Here is a 17,651-nt window from a genome sequence, read left to right on the forward strand (position 1 = left end):
AACCAGGCAGAACAGCTTTTATCTGTTTATTTAAAAACAGAATATCATTTTATATACAAATATGCACATATTTACACAAAATGTACACACTAGGACCCCAGATCTTTGGGCTCCACATCCAAAGTCCTGAGCTGGCCAGGGAGCAGGGGGTGAAATCCAGCTGTTTTCGGGCCAAGTGGGGCTTGGGTACAAAATCTAGGCATTCTGGCTGAGTGTGTTTCGGGTGGGCAAGGCAACGGTGGACCGTATCTAACCCCAGCACCCCCCCCCCAAAACTGCCAAAAGAGCCCCAGGCTAGTGGCCCGGAGGCCCCTGGGGGAAAGGAGACATTCTTGCCTCCAGCGGCAGCTTTGCCCCACCTGACCCCCCTCTGCCCTGGTCCGTAATCACGACCCTTTCTCCCTTACACCAACTCCGAACCAGGAGCCCTTGTCACCCAGTCCCCGCACCTCCCCCCCAAGGGACCACAAACAACTGGGGACACAACTAAGAAAAAAGACGCGGTAGGGAAGGGACCGGGGAGCCTCTAGGGCCAGGGACCCCACCCTGTCCTCCTGCAGCCCCTGACCCAGGGGCTCACACCGTTGACTCAGACTCCACAACTCCAGGCTCCCTCCCAAGAGGCTGCCTAAATTAAAGTGTCTTAGCAGGAACACCTTTCAGAACCATGGGCGTTGGCCCCCTGCTGGGGTCTGAGCACAGTCTCTTGGTCTCCCGGGAGGGGGGTGGCTGACCAGTGGCTGACTCCCAGGGTTGTCGGCTAGTCATACTCCAAGCAGTCCAAGCAGTAACCAACATCCAGAGGCAGCGCAAATTTTCTTTCAAAGACAATTTGAAAGAAATTCAAATTTTTGTGTCTCTTATTACAGTATTCGGAGCAGTATTCCCTACAGAAACTCCCCCAGCGGGTCTATTTATAGAAAATAGGCAGGTGCAGCAGGGCCCAGAGGCCACCAGAGGCCACCAGAGGGCCAGGGGCTTCTTCCCGAACAGGGTTAGCCTGGCAGGCCCCTGAGCTGGCCTTCACACTTGCCCCCGCTGGCTTTCAAGTGGAGGGAGCCCAGCTCCCCAGCTCAGAGGAGGCCAGAATCCAGCTCTGGCCTGTGCACCTGCGTCTGGCCCACCGTCTCCACCTCTCGCCTCCAACCTCTGCGTCATTAATACTGCTCTGGGGTCCGAGGAGATAACCTGCGCTTACAGATAGAGGTCACGCAGCCACACGACACGCCAGCAAACCCACCACAGTTCACTTGGAGGCTGACATGAAGCACGGGCACATCACCCCCGCACAGGCACAAGGTCAGCGAACGCTCACACATGCACACGGTGATCTGTGCGCGCACACACACACACACACACACAGGGAAGGACTCAACCAGCAGAGCCCCCCCTTTGTCGAACAGAGGGGCTGGAGGAAAAGGTCGAGCAGTCGGGATGGGGAGCATCTTCCTGAAGAAATAGGGTGTTTAGAGAGCCCCCTCTCCCCGAACAGAAATCCCCAGGTCAGCAGAAGGAGCCAGGCTTAGGGGACGGAGGCAGGCCTGGGTCAGACCAGATGCCCCCGCCCATTGATGTAGATGCCATTGCCTGTGGGTTTGGCCCGCAGGGTCCCGTTCTCTTGGACGAAATGGTTCATGGCCTGTTTGATGCCTTCGTCCCGATCTTCCTCCTCCTCTGCCCGCCCGGAGCCTGGAGACAGCAGTTCAGTCTGGGTTTCAATCTCCCTCACCGTGGTCAGCGTCGAGTAACTACGGCCCTCCGGCTCTTCGCTCTGGACGCCAAGGGCAGAGGGCAAGTCAGGAACCGAGGCAGGGGAGCCAGACGGGAGGGGGGCCGGGTGGGGAGCCGTAGGGTCAGAGGTCAGGGGCTCAGACACGGGGGCCAGGAATGAGCGTCAGGCGCAGAGGGGGGGGGAAGGAGAGCCACAGGTGAACAAAGGCACAGCCGAGGTGCCGGGCCCGAGACAGAGGGTCTGGTGAGGGGCGGCTGGCGCGCCACATCCCCGAGCAGGAGAGGGGCCTGAGGACAGTGGTGGGGACGCCGGTGGGGCCGGGGGGCCTCACCATCACAGAGCAGCTACTGTTGTCCTTGAGACTATCGGGGTGGCCCTCGGCTCTCAGCCCTACACTCTCCTCCGGCTGTGGGGCCCGGACATGGGGGAGGAGTCAGAACAGGGCTCAGCCTCCTCCGTCATCACCTCTCCCCCCACCCGACCTGTCCACCTGTCTGCCTGTCTGCTCTCCCTGACGCCCGTCCTCGCCCCCCCACCCAGCCCCACCCTGGAGCCAGGGCTGACGGCGGCTTCCCCGAGCAGCCCCGGGGGCCAGTGCTAAAGGGGGGCCAGGTGGACCCAGAGTGGACCCCAAAACAGCCCTACCCCCAGCCCAGGCCGCGAGTCAGTGGCCAGACCTGGCCGAGGGCTGTCTGTCCTCCTCGTCTGCAGAAGGGCCCCCCGAGCCCCCCTTCCCCCCACCTCTCTTCCCCACCCTTCCCCTCCCCCATCCCGCTCCCAGATGCACCCGACCTTGGCACACACCTGGCTCCTGGGGTCCGAGTGATGGGAGTGCAGCCTCCGGATGGAGTTCTCCCGGGTCAGGGTCAGCTCCTCCTCACTGGGAAAGACACGCCCTTGTTAGGAGCTGAGGGTACTGGTGGCTCCCAAGGTGGGCAGGCCAAGAGCCTATGTGAGCCGGGGCTGGAGGGTGTGGGGGCTGTGCTGTCCCCCCCCCCCCGCCTCCCAGTGTGAGTGAGTGGCTGCAGAGCGAGCGTGAGCCCCGCTAGGGTGTGTGTGCTTGGGGATACCCGGGCACGTGGATCTGGGCCTCCCCCCCCAACTCAGCTGTGGCCCCAGCCCCCCTGGCTCCCCGAAGGACCCTGCCCAGCTCCGGTCCATGAGCTCCCCAGCCATCAGCACCACCCCCCCCCCCCGCCCACCTCCCCTCTCTCCCCTCTCTCCCCTCTCTCCTGGGTGCCGGCCCCCACCTCCCGCTCGGCCCCGCCGGCTTTGCCCCCAGCTTAGCTCCGCCCCCCCCCCAGCAGCCATGACTCACTATTTCTGGGTCATCTGCTGAGCCTTGCGCCGATGGTACCGGGACATGAGCACGACCACCACCACCAGCAGGAGGAACAAGAGCGCGGCGATCACGCCCACCACCACCACTGAGGCCGACACCAGGTTCACCTGCTTCCCGGGGGCCTCCTGCGGGTCTGCGGGAGACAGGCCTCGGTCTGGGGGGGCTGCCCACACCCCCGCCCTCCCCAACCCTGCCCCCGTGTCCTCCCAACACACCCCCCAAACCACCCCCTCAGCCTGACCTTCTGCAAAATACACGCGGTCCAGCCCCCCCCCCCGCCTCCGCCCCCAGCTCACCCTCTCTGTCTGTCACCGTTGCCCCTCTGGGCTCTCGGCCGGGCCCCCCCCCCCCGTGTCTGCCCCGGTGCTCACCAAGGATGTCCACAGTGACCCGGGAATCCCTCGAAGAGAGCTCATTGCTGACGTGGCACACGTAGATGCCGCTGTGCTCGGGGGTCAGCGGAGGAAAGCCCAGAGTGTCCCCTTCCGCTCGCACCCCGCTGGGCAGAGGCCCATCCAACCTGGACGACAGGGAGGCTGCGGCGGCCCGAGGCTGCCCCCACCCAACGTGCCCGGGCAGCTCTCCCCTCCCGCCCCCGTGACGTCACCCGAGCCGCTGGCTGTTCCCACGGTGCCCCTCCCTCCCCCGGGCAGGTCTGGGCAGAGGCCCCTGCTCCCTGCCGCCCAGGCTGACCCGGGCACCCCCCCCCACACACACACACACACACGTCACCCGGCACTGGGTACCAGGGAGACACGGTATGAGGTCCACACCGCAGGACACCCCGTCCCTCTCTGGGCTCAGACGGACTGGGAGAGTGTGACCGCAGGCCCCAACACCCACGACATTGCGCGGCAGGGGACCTGAACGGAGCCCGGGGCACGCACGAGGCCACACGCACGGTTCATCCGCTCACGTGTGAGAATGTGCCTGTCGGGGGCTCACACACGTGTGCACCTGACCCCTCCCCAACCCCCTGGACACCTGAGACCCGGGAAAAAGCCAAGGAACCGGCAGAGGCGGGCGGCTGGCACTTCTAAGGTGCTTCCAAGGGTCTTACAAGATCACAGCAGTGCCTTTTTGTCCTCTCCGCCTCAGGTACTCACGTAAACATATAAAACATTAATATTTAAATCTTGCGCTATGTCTCGCGATTGAAGAGTTAGGGGGAAAAGCCAAGGACTTACTAGCTTGTTCCCTCCCAACGACCGCGTGCATCGTGGGCCCCCGGCTGCAAGCCCATCGTGATATTTGGTGACCACACGTATTCTTGAGTGGGCCTGAACACGTGCCCCACTTTATCCGGGGTCCAGAATATACCGTCCCAGCCCCTAATGAGGACACGGCAGCCCTGCGAGGGAAGGACCCTGGCCGCAAGCGAGGCCCTCCCCCCGGGGCCAGGCCCTTACCGTGTCCAGTTGTACGAGGGAGAAGGGTATCCCTCGCTCAGGCACTTGAGGGTAGCCCCTTCTCTGCCCACCTGCCACAGCTTTTGGTCTTCGAGGCCCCTCACAGAGGCCTCGGTGAGGACTGGAGTGGGAGGAGGGAGGAGGAAGAAGGGGAATGAGGCTTTCCATCATCTGCTCCTCCAGGAGCCCCCTGCTCGGGCCCCACCCTGCCCTTCTCTGTCCTTCTCATCTGCTTCCAAACCCAGCCCAGCCCAGCCTGGCCGCCGGGTCCTGGCCCCCCGGCTCCCGTGTGGAGCTCTGAGCTCAGAGCCCACTGTGGTTTGTCCGGGCAACGAGCCTAGAAGTCCCTCAGCAAAGAGTCACGCTTTTTCGGAATCCCCTGTGGTCCCTCCGGCACAGTGCTGGTCGCGGAACAGGTGTTCCGTCAATGCTCCCTGATTCTCCAAAGACGTAAGCATCCTACTTCTCTCTACATTTCCTTGACAAACATTTGCCGAGGGCCTACTTTGTGCCAAATGCTGGGTTCGTATGAATAGAAAACAGCCCTGTGCCCGGAGAGGCTCTGAGCTTAGTGCTGGGAAAACGGTATCTGCTGCGGACTGAGGACCATTCAAGCACTCAGCGTCGTGTGAGATGCTTTGCGTTCGTGGTTTCTAATTCCCATCGGAGCCCTGTAAAGTTCGTATAATTATACTCCTGCTGCGGAGGAAAATGAAGACGGACAAGATTGACTAACAGCCGGTGCACGGCAGAAAGAGGGCCTGTCCGACCAGAACCAGGGTCAAGCTGTGGGGCCCGAAGCTGTCTCTCTTCGTGTGCGTCACACAGTGCTATCAAGTCTGTGTTTGTACCGGATTCTCCCCACAACCCTGTGGCGTAGGACAACCCCCTTTGTAAACGGGACACCAAAGGCCAGAGAGGTCTGAGTGATCTGTCAAGGTCATCCGGGACGGCCTCCTGGTCTTCGACCTTTGCACTAGGGGTCTCCCGGCCACACGAGGCCGCCTTTCACGATCCAGCCTGGCCAGACTGGTGAGTCTCTACCCAAGGTTCAAGTACTCACAGGCCACTTGGAGGATGTGGGTGATCCTTTGGTCCTGCAGCAGGCCAGGATGGGACACCACGCAGGTGAGTGGCTGCCCATTCATGCTGCGGCTGGGCACCAGGTGGAACTCCGAAGTGACAGCAGCTGAGCGGGAGTGCTTGAAGGAGCGGCTGGTCGCCGTGCCCTTGACCTCTGTGTCCCAGGTCACGCTGGGGGCTGGGCTGCCCTCTGCCGTGCAGGAGGCTGCCAGCGTCAGGCCCTGGCCTTCTTCTAGCGCCGGACCAGGGTTCAGTGAGGGCAGGGGAGGCACTGCAGGGGGGAGGAGGCAGGGGTCACGGTCTGCACACCCGTCCGGAGGCCCTGGCCCGTCCCAGCTCGGTCTTGCAGGGAAACATTTCCAGGCCCTGTTCGTTGTCTTATCTCACCAACGTGGACACCACCAGATGAGTGGTAGGCTTTCAGCTTTCTCCATTGTTTTGATTTTTAAAATTTTTTTTACAATGAGCAGGGATCATTTTTTAATAAAAAATGATGAAGTAAATAAAAAGCTGACCAGATAACATCTCTGTGCTAATAATAATAGCCAGCACTTAGTGAGCACTTATTATGTGCCGGGTATCGTGCTAAACACTCGATCGATGTTGTCTCATTAATCCTGCCGGCGGGCCAGCGAGGTGGGCATCCCTACCCCTGTTCTACAAGTCAGGACACCAGCGCGTTGGGGAGGTGAGAGGATTTGTCCCAGATGGTCAGCTGTTGGAGGATGGGGCCCAGATTCACACTCAGGATTTTCACCCCCAAGGCTAGTGTTACTAAGTTCCACGCAGATCAAGGGAAACTGAAGAAGGTTCTTTATTTCTATCTTCTTGACATGAACAGCTCAAGCACAAAATGCAAAAGCCTTAAGTAGACCATAGGTCTAGGGCATCCATCGACCACAAGAGCCCACAGCGCAAAATGGTGGTTTAAAAGAAAGGTGGGGGCGCCTGGGTGGCTCAGTTGGTTAAGCGTCTGACTTGGGCTCAGGTCACGATCTCACTGTCCGTGAGTTCGAGCCCCGCGTCGGGCTCTGTGCTGACTGCTCAGAACCTGGATCCTGTTTCAGATTCTGTGTCTCCCTCTCTCTCTGACCCTCCCCCGTTCATGCTCTGTCTCTCCCTGTCTCAAAAATAAATAAAACGTTAAAAAAAAAAAATTAAAAAAAAAAAGAAAGGTGATGGTGAGCGGTGCCTGTGTGTCTGAGTTGGTTGAGCGTCTGCCTCTTGACTTTGGCTCTCAGGTCATGATCTCACGGTCTGAGATCGAGCCCCGCATCAGGCTCTACCCTGACGGTGCAGAGCCTGCTTGCTTGGGACTCTCTGTCTCCTCTCTCTGCCCCTCCCAGGCAGGTGCAGGCGCTCGCTCGCTCTCTCTCTCTCTCTCAAAATAAACAAATAAACTTAAAAATAAAATAAGGTAAAATAAAAGGTGATTGTGATCTCCAGCCACATTCACTGAAGGTCCAGACCAGGAAAGGTATGAGCCCCACTGGTCAGGCACAGCCACGCCCGTTGGGGGCTGGGTCCCCGTGGTTCATATCTCAGCCCCACATTTTAAAATCGTCGATGGCCAGGGAGGCTGCGAAGCAGTGCCTTTGGTAGAACCACTGCGGGAACTAGTAAGTGTAACTTCCGGAAGAGGAGACTGGGGGCTGGGGTGGGCGTGGGGAATGGCAAAGGTCCTCAGCTCTTCGAAAGGCTCGCGGGCAGAGGAGAGAATGAGCCTGTGCCACCTTGCTTCGGAGGGCGACAGCGACCAGGGAGGGTGGTGCAAGTCAACAGAAGAATGTTCTATTACGTGGACTCTTCCCCCAGGCTGACCGCTGTGTGCGTGGCAAGCTGCTGAGGTCACTCGGAGGGAATTTCTGGATTGGGTGGGAGGATGGGCTGCGCCGGGCTCCCTCACCCCTACGGGACCCCACCTCTTACTCCCGCTCGCCCGCTGCCCCACGCCTCTCGGCGCCCCCCACCCCCGCTCTCGCCTGCGAAGCCGCGGGCGAGGGCCTGGTGGCCCCGTGCGCCCGGCACCCCACTTACCCAGCACGCGGAGCCGCAGCCGCGTCTGGAAGCTGCCTGCGGGGAAGGTGCTGACGCGACACTCGTACTCGCCCTCGTCGGCCTGCACCGCGTTGCGCAGGAGCACGGCGCCGTCCAGGGGGCTGCGTGGAGGCGGCGGCTGCTCCACGCGGCCCTCGTAGGCCGCGCTCACGTGCAGCCCGTACTTGGAGTGCAGCAGCGCGAGCTCCCGGGCGCCCTCGCCCGCGTCCACCCGAGCCCACGCCACCTGCCCCACCTGCTCGCCGGGCTCCCCTCGGTAGAAGCAGGGCAGCTTGGCGTCCTGGCCCAGCACCACGGTCACCGGGTCCGAGGTCTCCAGCTCGCCCGCCCGGCAGCGGCCTGCAGGGGGCAGACAGGAGCAGCCTAGATTAGGGGCGCGGCGGGAACCCCGGGGGGAGCACTTCCTCATGCAGACGCCCGGGGGCGAGGAGGCCACCGGAACTCCTGGAGCACTTTCTGCTTGCCAAGCGCGTTCAGTCCATTACCTCATTAGATCCACACAGCATTCCCGAGGTGGGCGTTATTATCGCCATTTGACAGATGAGGAAACTGAGGCCCAGAGAGAGGAAGTGACTTGCCTAAGGCCACGGGGACACCGGGTGGGAGAACCACACCCTCTCTCAGCCCAGGAGTGTGGAGGCTGCAGCTGGAGAGAGGCAGCCTCCGCCCTCAGGGAGTTCCCAGTCCTCTCACGAAAATGGGTTTTGGGCGTAGAGACCGGGGAAGCCCTGGGCAAACCTTCACAGAAGGTTCAACCCACCAAGGAGGGGGCGGGGGCGGGGGGGAAAGTGAACGCTTTCAGGAAGTGTGGCCGGGAGACGAGGCAGGGATGGAAGGCAGCTGGCGGCTGGGATGGGGCACGTAGGGGGCGAAAGGGGCCCTTCGGAACATTCTTTTCATGGCTTCAAGATGACCGATCTGGATTCCCAGAGAGCAGGCCTTCTCTGTGGGAGGAATGGCCGCAACGGAGGCTCAGAGACAGGAATGACAAGTCACTGAAGACAGAAAGGCCCCAGGTCAGAAGCCCAGAGAGATGAGGTCAGGGCAGACACCCAGCGACAGGGTCAGAACGGTGGCGAGCGAGCCGGAATCAGAGGGGCAGAGACGGGGACCAGCGGGGAAGGGCGAGCGTTCTGTGCATCGACAAGGACAGCACGCAGCACCCAGGGGCATCTATCAGGTCACCTTGTTTTCAAAGAAGGATCCCTTTCCTGTCTTGTCCTCATGGAACCTGAGGTCTGGAGACACATTTTGTGGACGTGTATGGAAAGGCGTGACGGTCTCTGATTTAGTGCTCAGGGGTGTGTTGCAGGCCACTTGGGGGATGGGACAGTCACCGTGGACCCGCGTCCTGCGGGAGGGCCTCGTGCATGAGCTGGGTAGGACCAGGAGGGGGAGACCCCGGAAAGGGATTCCAGGTGAGGGACCCAGAGGGGTGGAGAGGCTGGCTGGCTCAGGAAGCAGGGCGGAAAGGATGCACCTAAGGCAGGCGGTGTGCATCCAGCAGGACAGATATGCGTGCTTGGGCCTTGCACACCAGGGGAAGGAACTCATGGGGAGCCATCACTGCGGCAAGAGGCCAGTGGCTGTGTGCCCTCTGGCTGGAAAGCAGGGAGACTGAAGCCCCGAGACTCTCTAGGAACCCTTCATGCTGTGGGACAGGGAGGAGGGGACAGTCCTGGAGGACCCTCAGCAGGATTTGATCACTGACCAGAGAGAGAAAGAGAGAAAAGAGAGGCCGGACAAAGACAACTCCTACCGGTTCCAGGATGAGTGACGTAGAGGGGGGGGCGGGGCCTGGGGAAACTCATGGTCCAGGAGGAATAAATAAATTCGTGGAATAAGGCATGTGAAACGCAGGGCTGGGGGCAGAGGGAGGGTTCTCTCTGGGAAGCCAAGAGCTCTCTGCCTTGGGATGTATATCCAGCAACGCCCCGCAGTGCGCAGCCCCTGCCTCTGGCCACACATGCCTGGCTCACCCGGGCCCCTCCCGGGAGGTGCTCCTCCCGGTGTCTGGAGGGATGACTCCTACTCAGCCTTAGACTCCGCTTAGACAACGCTTCCTCCGCCACCCCACCCCCACCTCAGGCAGAATGAGGGGCCCTCGCTCCGTCCTGCCCTAGCGCCCTGCTCTGACCTCGCCACCGTACTGTATCCCCCCTGGATTGCATTTGGGCGCTTCCCGTCTGCCTCTCCCGCCGGACGGAGCTGCCCAAGAGAAGAAGCTGGGTCTCACATCACATAGGGAAACACGGTTTTCTGACTTAGGGCTCAGTGGCAGGTGGTCTGCCTTCTTGGCACATAAGGGGACCTCGATGAATGTTTATGGAATGAATGAATGAATGAGAGAGAGAGAGAGACAGGGAGAAGAAGGAAAAGGTAGAGCGAGCAGGAATGAACCTTGGGCTGGGCTGGGCAGACAGGGAGGGGGTTGGCATGGCAGCCCGGGGTGGAGGCAGGCTGGGCTGGCTACCTGGGTTCGATGCCAGAGGGAACAGCTCTGACCGCTCACAGGGAGAAGGCCGGGGCTGGATGGGGCAGTTATGGAGGGAGGAAGTGGTCCACTCGGATGGACCAGAGGGCTCCGGGGAGGCTGAGCATAGGCCAGAGGAAGGGGGTCCCATGACCCTGTGAGCCGGGGCGGAGGGAGGGAGGGTGCTGTCAGGAGCTGGGAGGACCCAAACGGGACGGGACAGACCTGCAGGGCCAGATACCGGGGCCCTGACCTGCCTAAGCTGGTGTGGGTCCCACCCAGCCCGGCCTGGGAGTCCGGCTCACCACCCGCACCCTTCCTTGGCAGGGAGCAGGGCTGCCAAGGAAGGGCTGGAGGTGGGCTGGAGATGGGGGCTCAGCCCCAGCACATCCTCTGCTTCAAGCACTGGTTTCCGCAGGCACAGGGGTCACAAGCCCTGCTCCGCTGGGACACTCAGACCCTTCTACGGGACACCGTCGGATGGCGTATTTCCCATCCCTATCCCTATGCTTGCCAACCATCCGGCCCCTCTCCACAACCCATCGCCCACATTTTCCCCAACATATGTCTCCCTTAGGGCACAACAAACCATATGCCCGCGTCGCGGTCCTCTGCGTCCCTCCCCGTAAGTCCAAGATCCCCACCGCCGAGCAACAAGCCCACGCTTCGCAGAATGAAGAACCCAATAAAACAGGAGAGCCCCTTCAGGACCTCTCCCACAGCCCCCCATTGTCCTAAGTCCCCTATTCACCAGGAGCATCACAGCTTCGGGCAACAGCCCCTCACACTTCATACACACACACACACACACAGGGGCTGCGACAGAAGGAGGAGAGAACTTGGGCTCTAGAATCCCCATCCTGGACTAAACTGGACCCAGAAGCCCAGACTCCCAGGCCAGGGCAGGCCGGCGCTGCCTCCTCCCTCTCTCCCCCACCCAGTGCCCGCCTGGCGTCAGCATGATGATGTCACCAGAGCGAAGGAGACACGCCGCCCGCCTGGTGAGGTCACCCTGCGGGCATGTAGTTGCCAGGCCGGGCCAAGCCCACGGACCCTTCTGCTGCGAACTGTTCGCCGAGGCTGGTGGACTCTGCTGGCTGGGCACTCCTCCCTCTGACCGTCCCCACCCCTCCTCCCGGGAGCACAGGACGCTGGTCAGGAGCCCTGGTGATTCAGATGCCGCCACAGAGCAGCAGGCCCAGCCACAGCCGCCACCAGCCATCACCTTGCGCAAGGAAAGAACAGGCCCAACTGGCCAGACGGGATCCCTGCCCTCGGCCTCCCCCACCCCTGGCCAGGCCCCCACGGGCCTCTTTGGGGCCCTGCCCTCTGTGTACCCCGCCCGCTCCCAGACAGGCCCTCCATTCCTGGTCTGGGTTGGCTCTCTGGGTCCCAGCTTTCCTCTGTGTGGGGGGCCTGGCCTCTGATCTCAGGAGGGGAAACTGAGGCTAGCAGCTGCAGATAACAGCGTCGTTGGGCAAGGAGGCTTTCCTCTGTGAGGGGCCTTTCTCCCTCGGTATCCCCTGCATCTAGGGGTCCTGGCGACGAGTCTGTGCATGAGTCTTTTGCGTGTGAATGTCTGATCACTTTGGGAGAGGGCCTGGCGGGGTGTAAGTGAGGCCGACTCCTTACTGAACTTGGGGGTGTTTTGCACTTCTAAGCGCTCACGTGTTATTGTTAGGAAGGTGTCTGTGCTCGCCTGCCTCCAGAGACAAGAGCCACGGAGTGGTCTGTGTGCAAGCGTGCGCGCTCCCGTCCCGCGGAATTCTGAACACAGGGTAAATGTTTTGATGCTGGTCCCTCCTGGCTTCCACGTGTCTGTCTGTCTTAGCTGCCCGTGGTCAGTGGTGGGTTGGCTCTGCCCCTTCGCCTCTGCGGCCCTCTTCGGTCTGGAGCCGAGCCAGGCACCCCTCCCCACCTCACCCCAGACTTGAGGGCAGATTCATCTCAGGCGGAGGTACCCAGAGATGAGGTCACTGTCCCTCCAGGTGATGGGAAACTGCCGTCAAGGACTCCTCAGCAGAGCAAAACAGAGGCTCACCCTCCCCTGGCTCCTCAGGCTCCTGCTAGAAGGACTCCCCCCCCTCCCCCGACCCCCCAACCACCTCCCTCGGCCCCCCAGGAGGCCTCTCCCTGGGAATCTCTGTCAGGTCTCTGCTGCTGCCACCACCAGAAAAACCAGCTCTAGCTCCTCTAGCTCCGGGCCTGGGGTGAGGGTTGTCTGGTGTGGGTTTGGTGGGAAGGGAGGGGGCGGGGGGGGGGGGGGACTCCTGCTTAGGGCTAGGGGGAGGGGTCCAAGCGGTCCAGGGGCTCAGGCTCCTTTGTTAACTCTTGCCTCCCCTCGCCCCACAGTGGCAGCCTCTACCAGACTGAGCTGGAATGGGTGGGAGTGTTTGGGGTAAGAAAGAACCTGGGAGGAGCCCTGAAGCCCCCCATTCAAGACAGGTGACATCAACCACCCGGCAAGCCCTTTTTTCTTCCACCCTTCCTCCCATAACCTTGGCCTTGGAGGTGCTAAGGAGCCTGGAAAACCAGGAGACTCTCCGTCTGCCTTCATCCACGTCCCTCACTTGGCCCCCATCGTCCTAAGCCCCCCAGCTTAGTGACAGCTTCCCAACCCGGGCAAAGTGCCCACCCACAGATTAGTGTCTGGGGAGGGGGGCCACACCAATCACAAAGGCAGCTGAGAACAATGGGGGGAGGACAGGCCTTGAGGCAGCCCGGCTCTGGCCCAGACACAGCTCCCAGCACAGATAAGTCCCCTAAACCCCCCCGGAGCCAGAGTCTGAGCCCGGCTGAGTCACGACAACAGCCACACTGTGGGTGGGAGACCCAGAATTCAGCTTCTCCCAAACTCCTGAGATCTTAGCCACCCCGCACCCCTAAATCCTGCCAGCCACCTCCCCCCAAAGTGGGGGCCAGCTCTGCCCGACCCCAAATCAACCCAGCTCTCAGGACACCAGTTACAAAGGCAAGCGAGGAGGGGGTGGCCAGAAAACGCTGGGAAAAGTTCCTGGGGCCAGAGGCTCCCCGTCCCAGGGAGAGAGAGAGACGATCCAAACCACCTCCTTCACAGCCCTCCTCTACGAGGCTTGGTGGCCCGGCCCCAGTTCTGAACTTGACCTTCGCGTGCGGTTTTAGATTCAGCCCCTAGGCTCCTGTCCTCCCTTCCCTCCTGACTCAGCTCCCCACCCCACCCCCAGCCTTCTACTCTGCTAGCCTTTGGTCAGTGCTAGAGTAAGCTTTGGCGGCCGGAAAGCCCAGGCAGTCTCTCCTCCCGAGGCCTAGCTCCCTACAGTGGCTGTCCTCCTCAGCCTGGAGGACTCCAGGGTCCTGAGATGATGCTCCAGAAGCTGGGACCATGCGCTGTGCCACAAACTCCTCACCGCCATCTCTGTAGCTGGGGTCCTCTGAGCCCAGCTCCCGCGAAACACCGGGTGGGACCAAGGTCACTGGGGCCACGGGGCTTCCCTTGTGATTCTCCTAGTCCCCGCTACCTTGGGTGGGGAAGCTAGCTTCCCTTTCTGGCTTCCCTGGGTTAGGGTAGGTCCTGCAGGAAAGGGCCTGCCCCCCTCTGTAAACAGGAACAGAAAAGCAGGGATGGGGGCCCCTCCCTTTCTAGGAAACTAACCTCAGGTAGAAAGCCGATCCTAATCTTTGGAGGGCACAGAATTCAGGGCAACCCCCCCTCCCAACACTCTGGCCCTACAATCGGGTCCAGACAAAGAGCTAGAAACTAGCATCCCACTGGAGGGGTGTCTGTAGATTTGAGCCGGTCGGCTGCAGGACAGGAGATGGAGGGAGTAGGGAGGGGACCTTACCCGGAAATTCATCCCATTAAGGAGAGACAAAGAACTGTGGTGTCAGGCACCTCCCAAGCCTGGGCTCCTCTCCCTGTCAGGGGTGGGGCAGGGCCCTGGGGCTCAGAGCTCTAATGGCCCAGGAGTGGGGGGGCACTGATTTGCAGCAGGGCAGGGGCGGAAGGCAGCATCCGGCATAAAGCTACCTTGGTCCCCACTGAGAGATGGGCCAGGACCCTTCCCCCCGCCATCACCGCAGCCAGACTGACCGCCTCTTCCTGCACCCAGCACCCCCCTTCGGTCAGCGGCTGGACAGGCACACCGCCACAGGACTGCAGAGCTGGAAGGCCCATAGAGATCCCGGGGTCCCACCTCGTGGGCTGCCGAAGTCTACGTTCTTAGTTGCCAAAGGTCACCTAGCAAATGGAGACCAGAAATGGGGCCACAACGCAAGCCTCCGGACTCCCAGCCCAAAGCTCTTTCGGAGGCAAGACCTCCGGCTTTCTGGGGGCTTCCACAGAGAGGAGCCAGAAGGGGGGCGGCAGTGGATGTGGTCGTCAGGCTGGGAACCTGGGGCCCGCGCTGCAGGCCTCAGAGCACCCTCCAGCTCTGTGCAGGTCCTCGCAGCCATGGGGGGGGGGGCGGCTCACCGGGCCCCAGTTACCCCGGATAATTCTGGAGTTAGGGTGCCCCTGTAGCCACGGCACCTGTCCATCGGGCATTGGGCAAGGTCGGGGTGATGCCCTGACTGCAGGAGGTCTCCTCTCCCCTTCCCTGGGCTTCTCTTAGAAAGAACAGCCTCACGTCCTGGAAAAAGAAGGCAGGACCACGTCCCGTTTGCCACCACATCTCCAGCATTTAGTCCCCTGGCTGTGCCCCGTGCACACTCAGACCTACTAGCCTTTAACAGACTGGAGGCTGGGAGACCCTGGACACTCGCCCTGGTCTTGCTGCTAACACTGAGTCGTCTTGAGACGTCGCTTGCCTGTTTGTCTCAGTTTTGCTGTCTGTAAAATGAGGCAGTTAGAGCGGCGGCCTCTCTGACCCTTTCCATGTCCTGAGACATTGTGGCTCCACTCTTCAAGGGTGGCCAGGTCCCCCAGAAAAGTGGCTGCCGAGTTCTCTGGCCCCAGCGACCAGACCCCACCCTCTGGGCCTGAGCAAGTGAGGAGGGTTGTCTGGAAGATGGGAGTTAAGGCAGGGGTGGAAAGCAGAGGGGCTGGAGCTCAGGACCCTGTGACTGGAGACTGGCCGATGCCCTTGCATCCCCCCTCCACTATAAGATCAGACAGGAGCAGTGCCCCCCCCCCCCCACCCCCCATCTGTGCCTCATGCTCCTGACAGCTTCAGCTGGTGACGGAGGGAGAAGGAATCCCTGCCGGGCCCCGCTGGACAATGACACTTCCTTGCTCCTGGGCCTATCCAGACAGGGCTCTGTCTTCCCAGGACAAAGATTCCCCAGTTACTCATTACTCTGGAAAGAGCCTAGGGAATCCCACTGTGGTGTCACTGTGCCTACACATGCTTAGACACACGCACACACACGCATTCTGTCCCCCACTCTGGAGATTGTCAATTCCTGTAATTTACATCTACTACATACACATTAGACAGGAGTAACCGAAGGCATCCAGATGAGAAAATGAGGAGACAGGGAATAAACAAAAGGAGACCACACCCTATCTAGAAGCTACTCTACCCTAGACCTCCCCTCATCTAAGCATCACCGCCCCCATTAAATAGTGTCTCCAGGGAAAGAGAGGGGCCCGAGGGAAGGTGCCCCAGCTCCCCCCCTTGTCTCCCAGCAGGTGCTCCAAAGCCGGTGCTGTAGGACCTCATAAGGAGAAGGGAACAGAAGGGCCCTGGCCACGGTCTGGGCATCAGGCTTCCTGCACCCTGATGACTGCTGACACCAGCTCCGCCCTGAGTCAGCCCAGCTCCAGTCAGCACTTCTGGAGCCCCGGGAGCAGGCGAAGGAGCCTCCAGGAAACCCTGGGGTGAGAGGGTCCCCCACCTGTGCCACCTCCCTGCCCCACCTGCACTGGGTCGACACGTCCGCTCCCCGGGCTGAGGCAAGGCTGTGGCAGAGGCGGGCAGGGCCCCCAGACGCAGGGCTGTGGCCTGGGGCTGGAAGAGGGCGCGAAGGGAAAGAGTGAGGCTGGCCCTTCTGGGGGCGCCATCGGCGGTGGGGGGGTGGGGGTGGGAGAGAGAGATTGGTTGCTCAGTCCAGAGTCAAAGGGAAGAGAATGTTTAGGTGTGCGTGTGTCCGTGTGTGCGTGTGCGTGCGTGCGTGTGCGTGTCTGTGCTGGCTCGGGCTCAGAAGCAAGGGTCCCGATGGTTCGGGCAAGTCCTACCTGGAAACGATAGCAGCAGCAGCAGCAGCAGCAGCAAGGCCACGGGCCCCCGCATCTTGGCTCCCAGGGACAGGGGCATCGGTGGAAAGGCAGAGCCGCCCAGTGTTTCTGACGGTCCCCTGAGTTCTCCCTGGGAGCCGGCTCTAGAGCTGGGTAGGGCGCGACCCGGAAGGCAGGAAATCACGGAGTCCTCAGGCACTGCCTCGCCTGCCTATCCCTCCAGGGTCTCTGCTGGGGACCCAGCCCTCCTCTACCCGCCCAGCTCCGGCTACCCCCGAAAAGCCGTGATCGGGAGCTCCGAGCTCCCCCAGAGCTGCTTCCCACGCCGTGGCCAACGACGACGGCAGAAACCTGGGAACCTGCTCAGCAGGTCAGAACAGGTGCGTCTCCGGGGGTTGGGCCTGGCACGAAGACGTACCAGCCACCGCCCCCACGGCCTGGGCTAGCTAATGGGCGCCAGGGAGGGAGGGCAGGAGGGAAGGACCCGGCGGTGGTGGTGGTGGCGGCGGGGCGGGGGTGGGGGGGGTGGGGGGGGATCCCATCGTCAGCTCCAGGCTTCACCGGGCAGTGTGGCAGGGGCTGGGGAGGGAGAGGCAGGGTGCGGGGGGCGGGGCAGGAAAAGGCCCAGGGTGGCTCAAAGAGGGAGGCACCAGGCCAGGAGGAACAGGGGCAAGGCCCTTGTGGGTGGAAAGGAGCCCAAGCATCCCACACCCCAGCCAGCCTCGCTGCCTCCCGGGGGCCTTGCCAAGTTCCCCAGTCTCCTGCAGGGGCTCGGCTTTGAAGCTGAGAACCAGAGAAGGGCCAGAACTGGGAAGTATGGGACTGGCCTATATACCTCTTGCTTTAGGTGAGAACAGAGGCCCAGGGAGGGGAACGGCCTTGGAGGACACACAGCTTAGGTAGGAACACGGTTTTCTCAGACGCCTGTATCCTCAGACAGGGGGCTGGTTCCAAGACTCCCGAGAAGGAGCTTAAGTGACACCGTCCCCAATGCCACCGTATATGGAAGCTGATGGACTGACCAAGAAATGAGCCCTGCGGGTTCCTGGCCTCCCTCGCTGGATCCTCTCTCCACTTCAAGGCCTCCTCGTCACCTGGCCAGGAGTCCCCAAAGTGCACCAGCCCAACACTCCACGGTCATTTTACCCTCTTATCCCACGGTCATGGGACAAGACCACATGTCTGGACTTTGCAAGGTCAAGCTCGATTTCAAATACTCTGCCCCTGTATCCCTGTAAGTTTTTTCCTACCTGTAAGCCCCCGGGTTTCCATTCCGGATGCAAACAATATAGCCGCCAAATGACACAAGACCTTGCTGGCCAATGTGGGATAGCCAGAGGACGGGGGCAGGCTCTGAACTCCCTGAAAACTGAGTGACCAGGAGCCACAAGCTCACTGTC

At 61.4% G+C, this 17,651-nt stretch overlaps 1 protein-coding gene across 3 annotated transcripts; it reads right to left on the reverse strand.

Annotated features, from left to right (window-relative positions):
- Nucleotides 1-13: 13 nt before the first annotated feature.
- On the reverse strand, nucleotides 14-16,580 carry NECTIN4 (nectin cell adhesion molecule 4). 3 transcript variants are annotated; one of them, XM_019433244.2, is made up of 9 exons: nucleotides 16,252-16,580; nucleotides 7,604-7,963; nucleotides 5,547-5,837; nucleotides 4,484-4,604; nucleotides 3,446-3,594; nucleotides 3,051-3,207; nucleotides 2,525-2,612; nucleotides 2,064-2,138; nucleotides 14-1,771 (listed from the first exon to the last, which is right to left on the reverse strand). In XM_019433244.2, the coding sequence occupies exons 1-9, from the start codon at nucleotides 16,328-16,330 to the stop codon at nucleotides 1,547-1,549; spliced, it is 1,545 nt and encodes a 514-aa protein (XP_019288789.1). In that variant the 5' UTR covers nucleotides 16,331-16,580; the 3' UTR covers nucleotides 14-1,546. The 3 variants fall into 3 exon arrangements, with proteins under 3 accessions (XP_019288789.1, XP_019288790.1, XP_019288791.1); XM_019433245.2 differs by having other exon boundaries at nucleotides 2,537-2,612; nucleotides 16,252-16,578; XM_019433246.2 differs by lacking the exon at nucleotides 2,064-2,138 and having other exon boundaries at nucleotides 2,537-2,612; nucleotides 16,252-16,579.
- Between the last annotated feature and the right edge of the window lie 1,071 nt (nucleotides 16,581-17,651).

This window comes from Panthera pardus, unplaced genomic scaffold (genome assembly GCF_024362965.1).
Source record: "Panthera pardus isolate Hobbes unplaced genomic scaffold, ASM2436296v1 HiC_scaffold_21, whole genome shotgun sequence".
Lineage (NCBI taxonomy): Eukaryota > Metazoa > Chordata > Mammalia > Carnivora > Felidae > Panthera > Panthera pardus.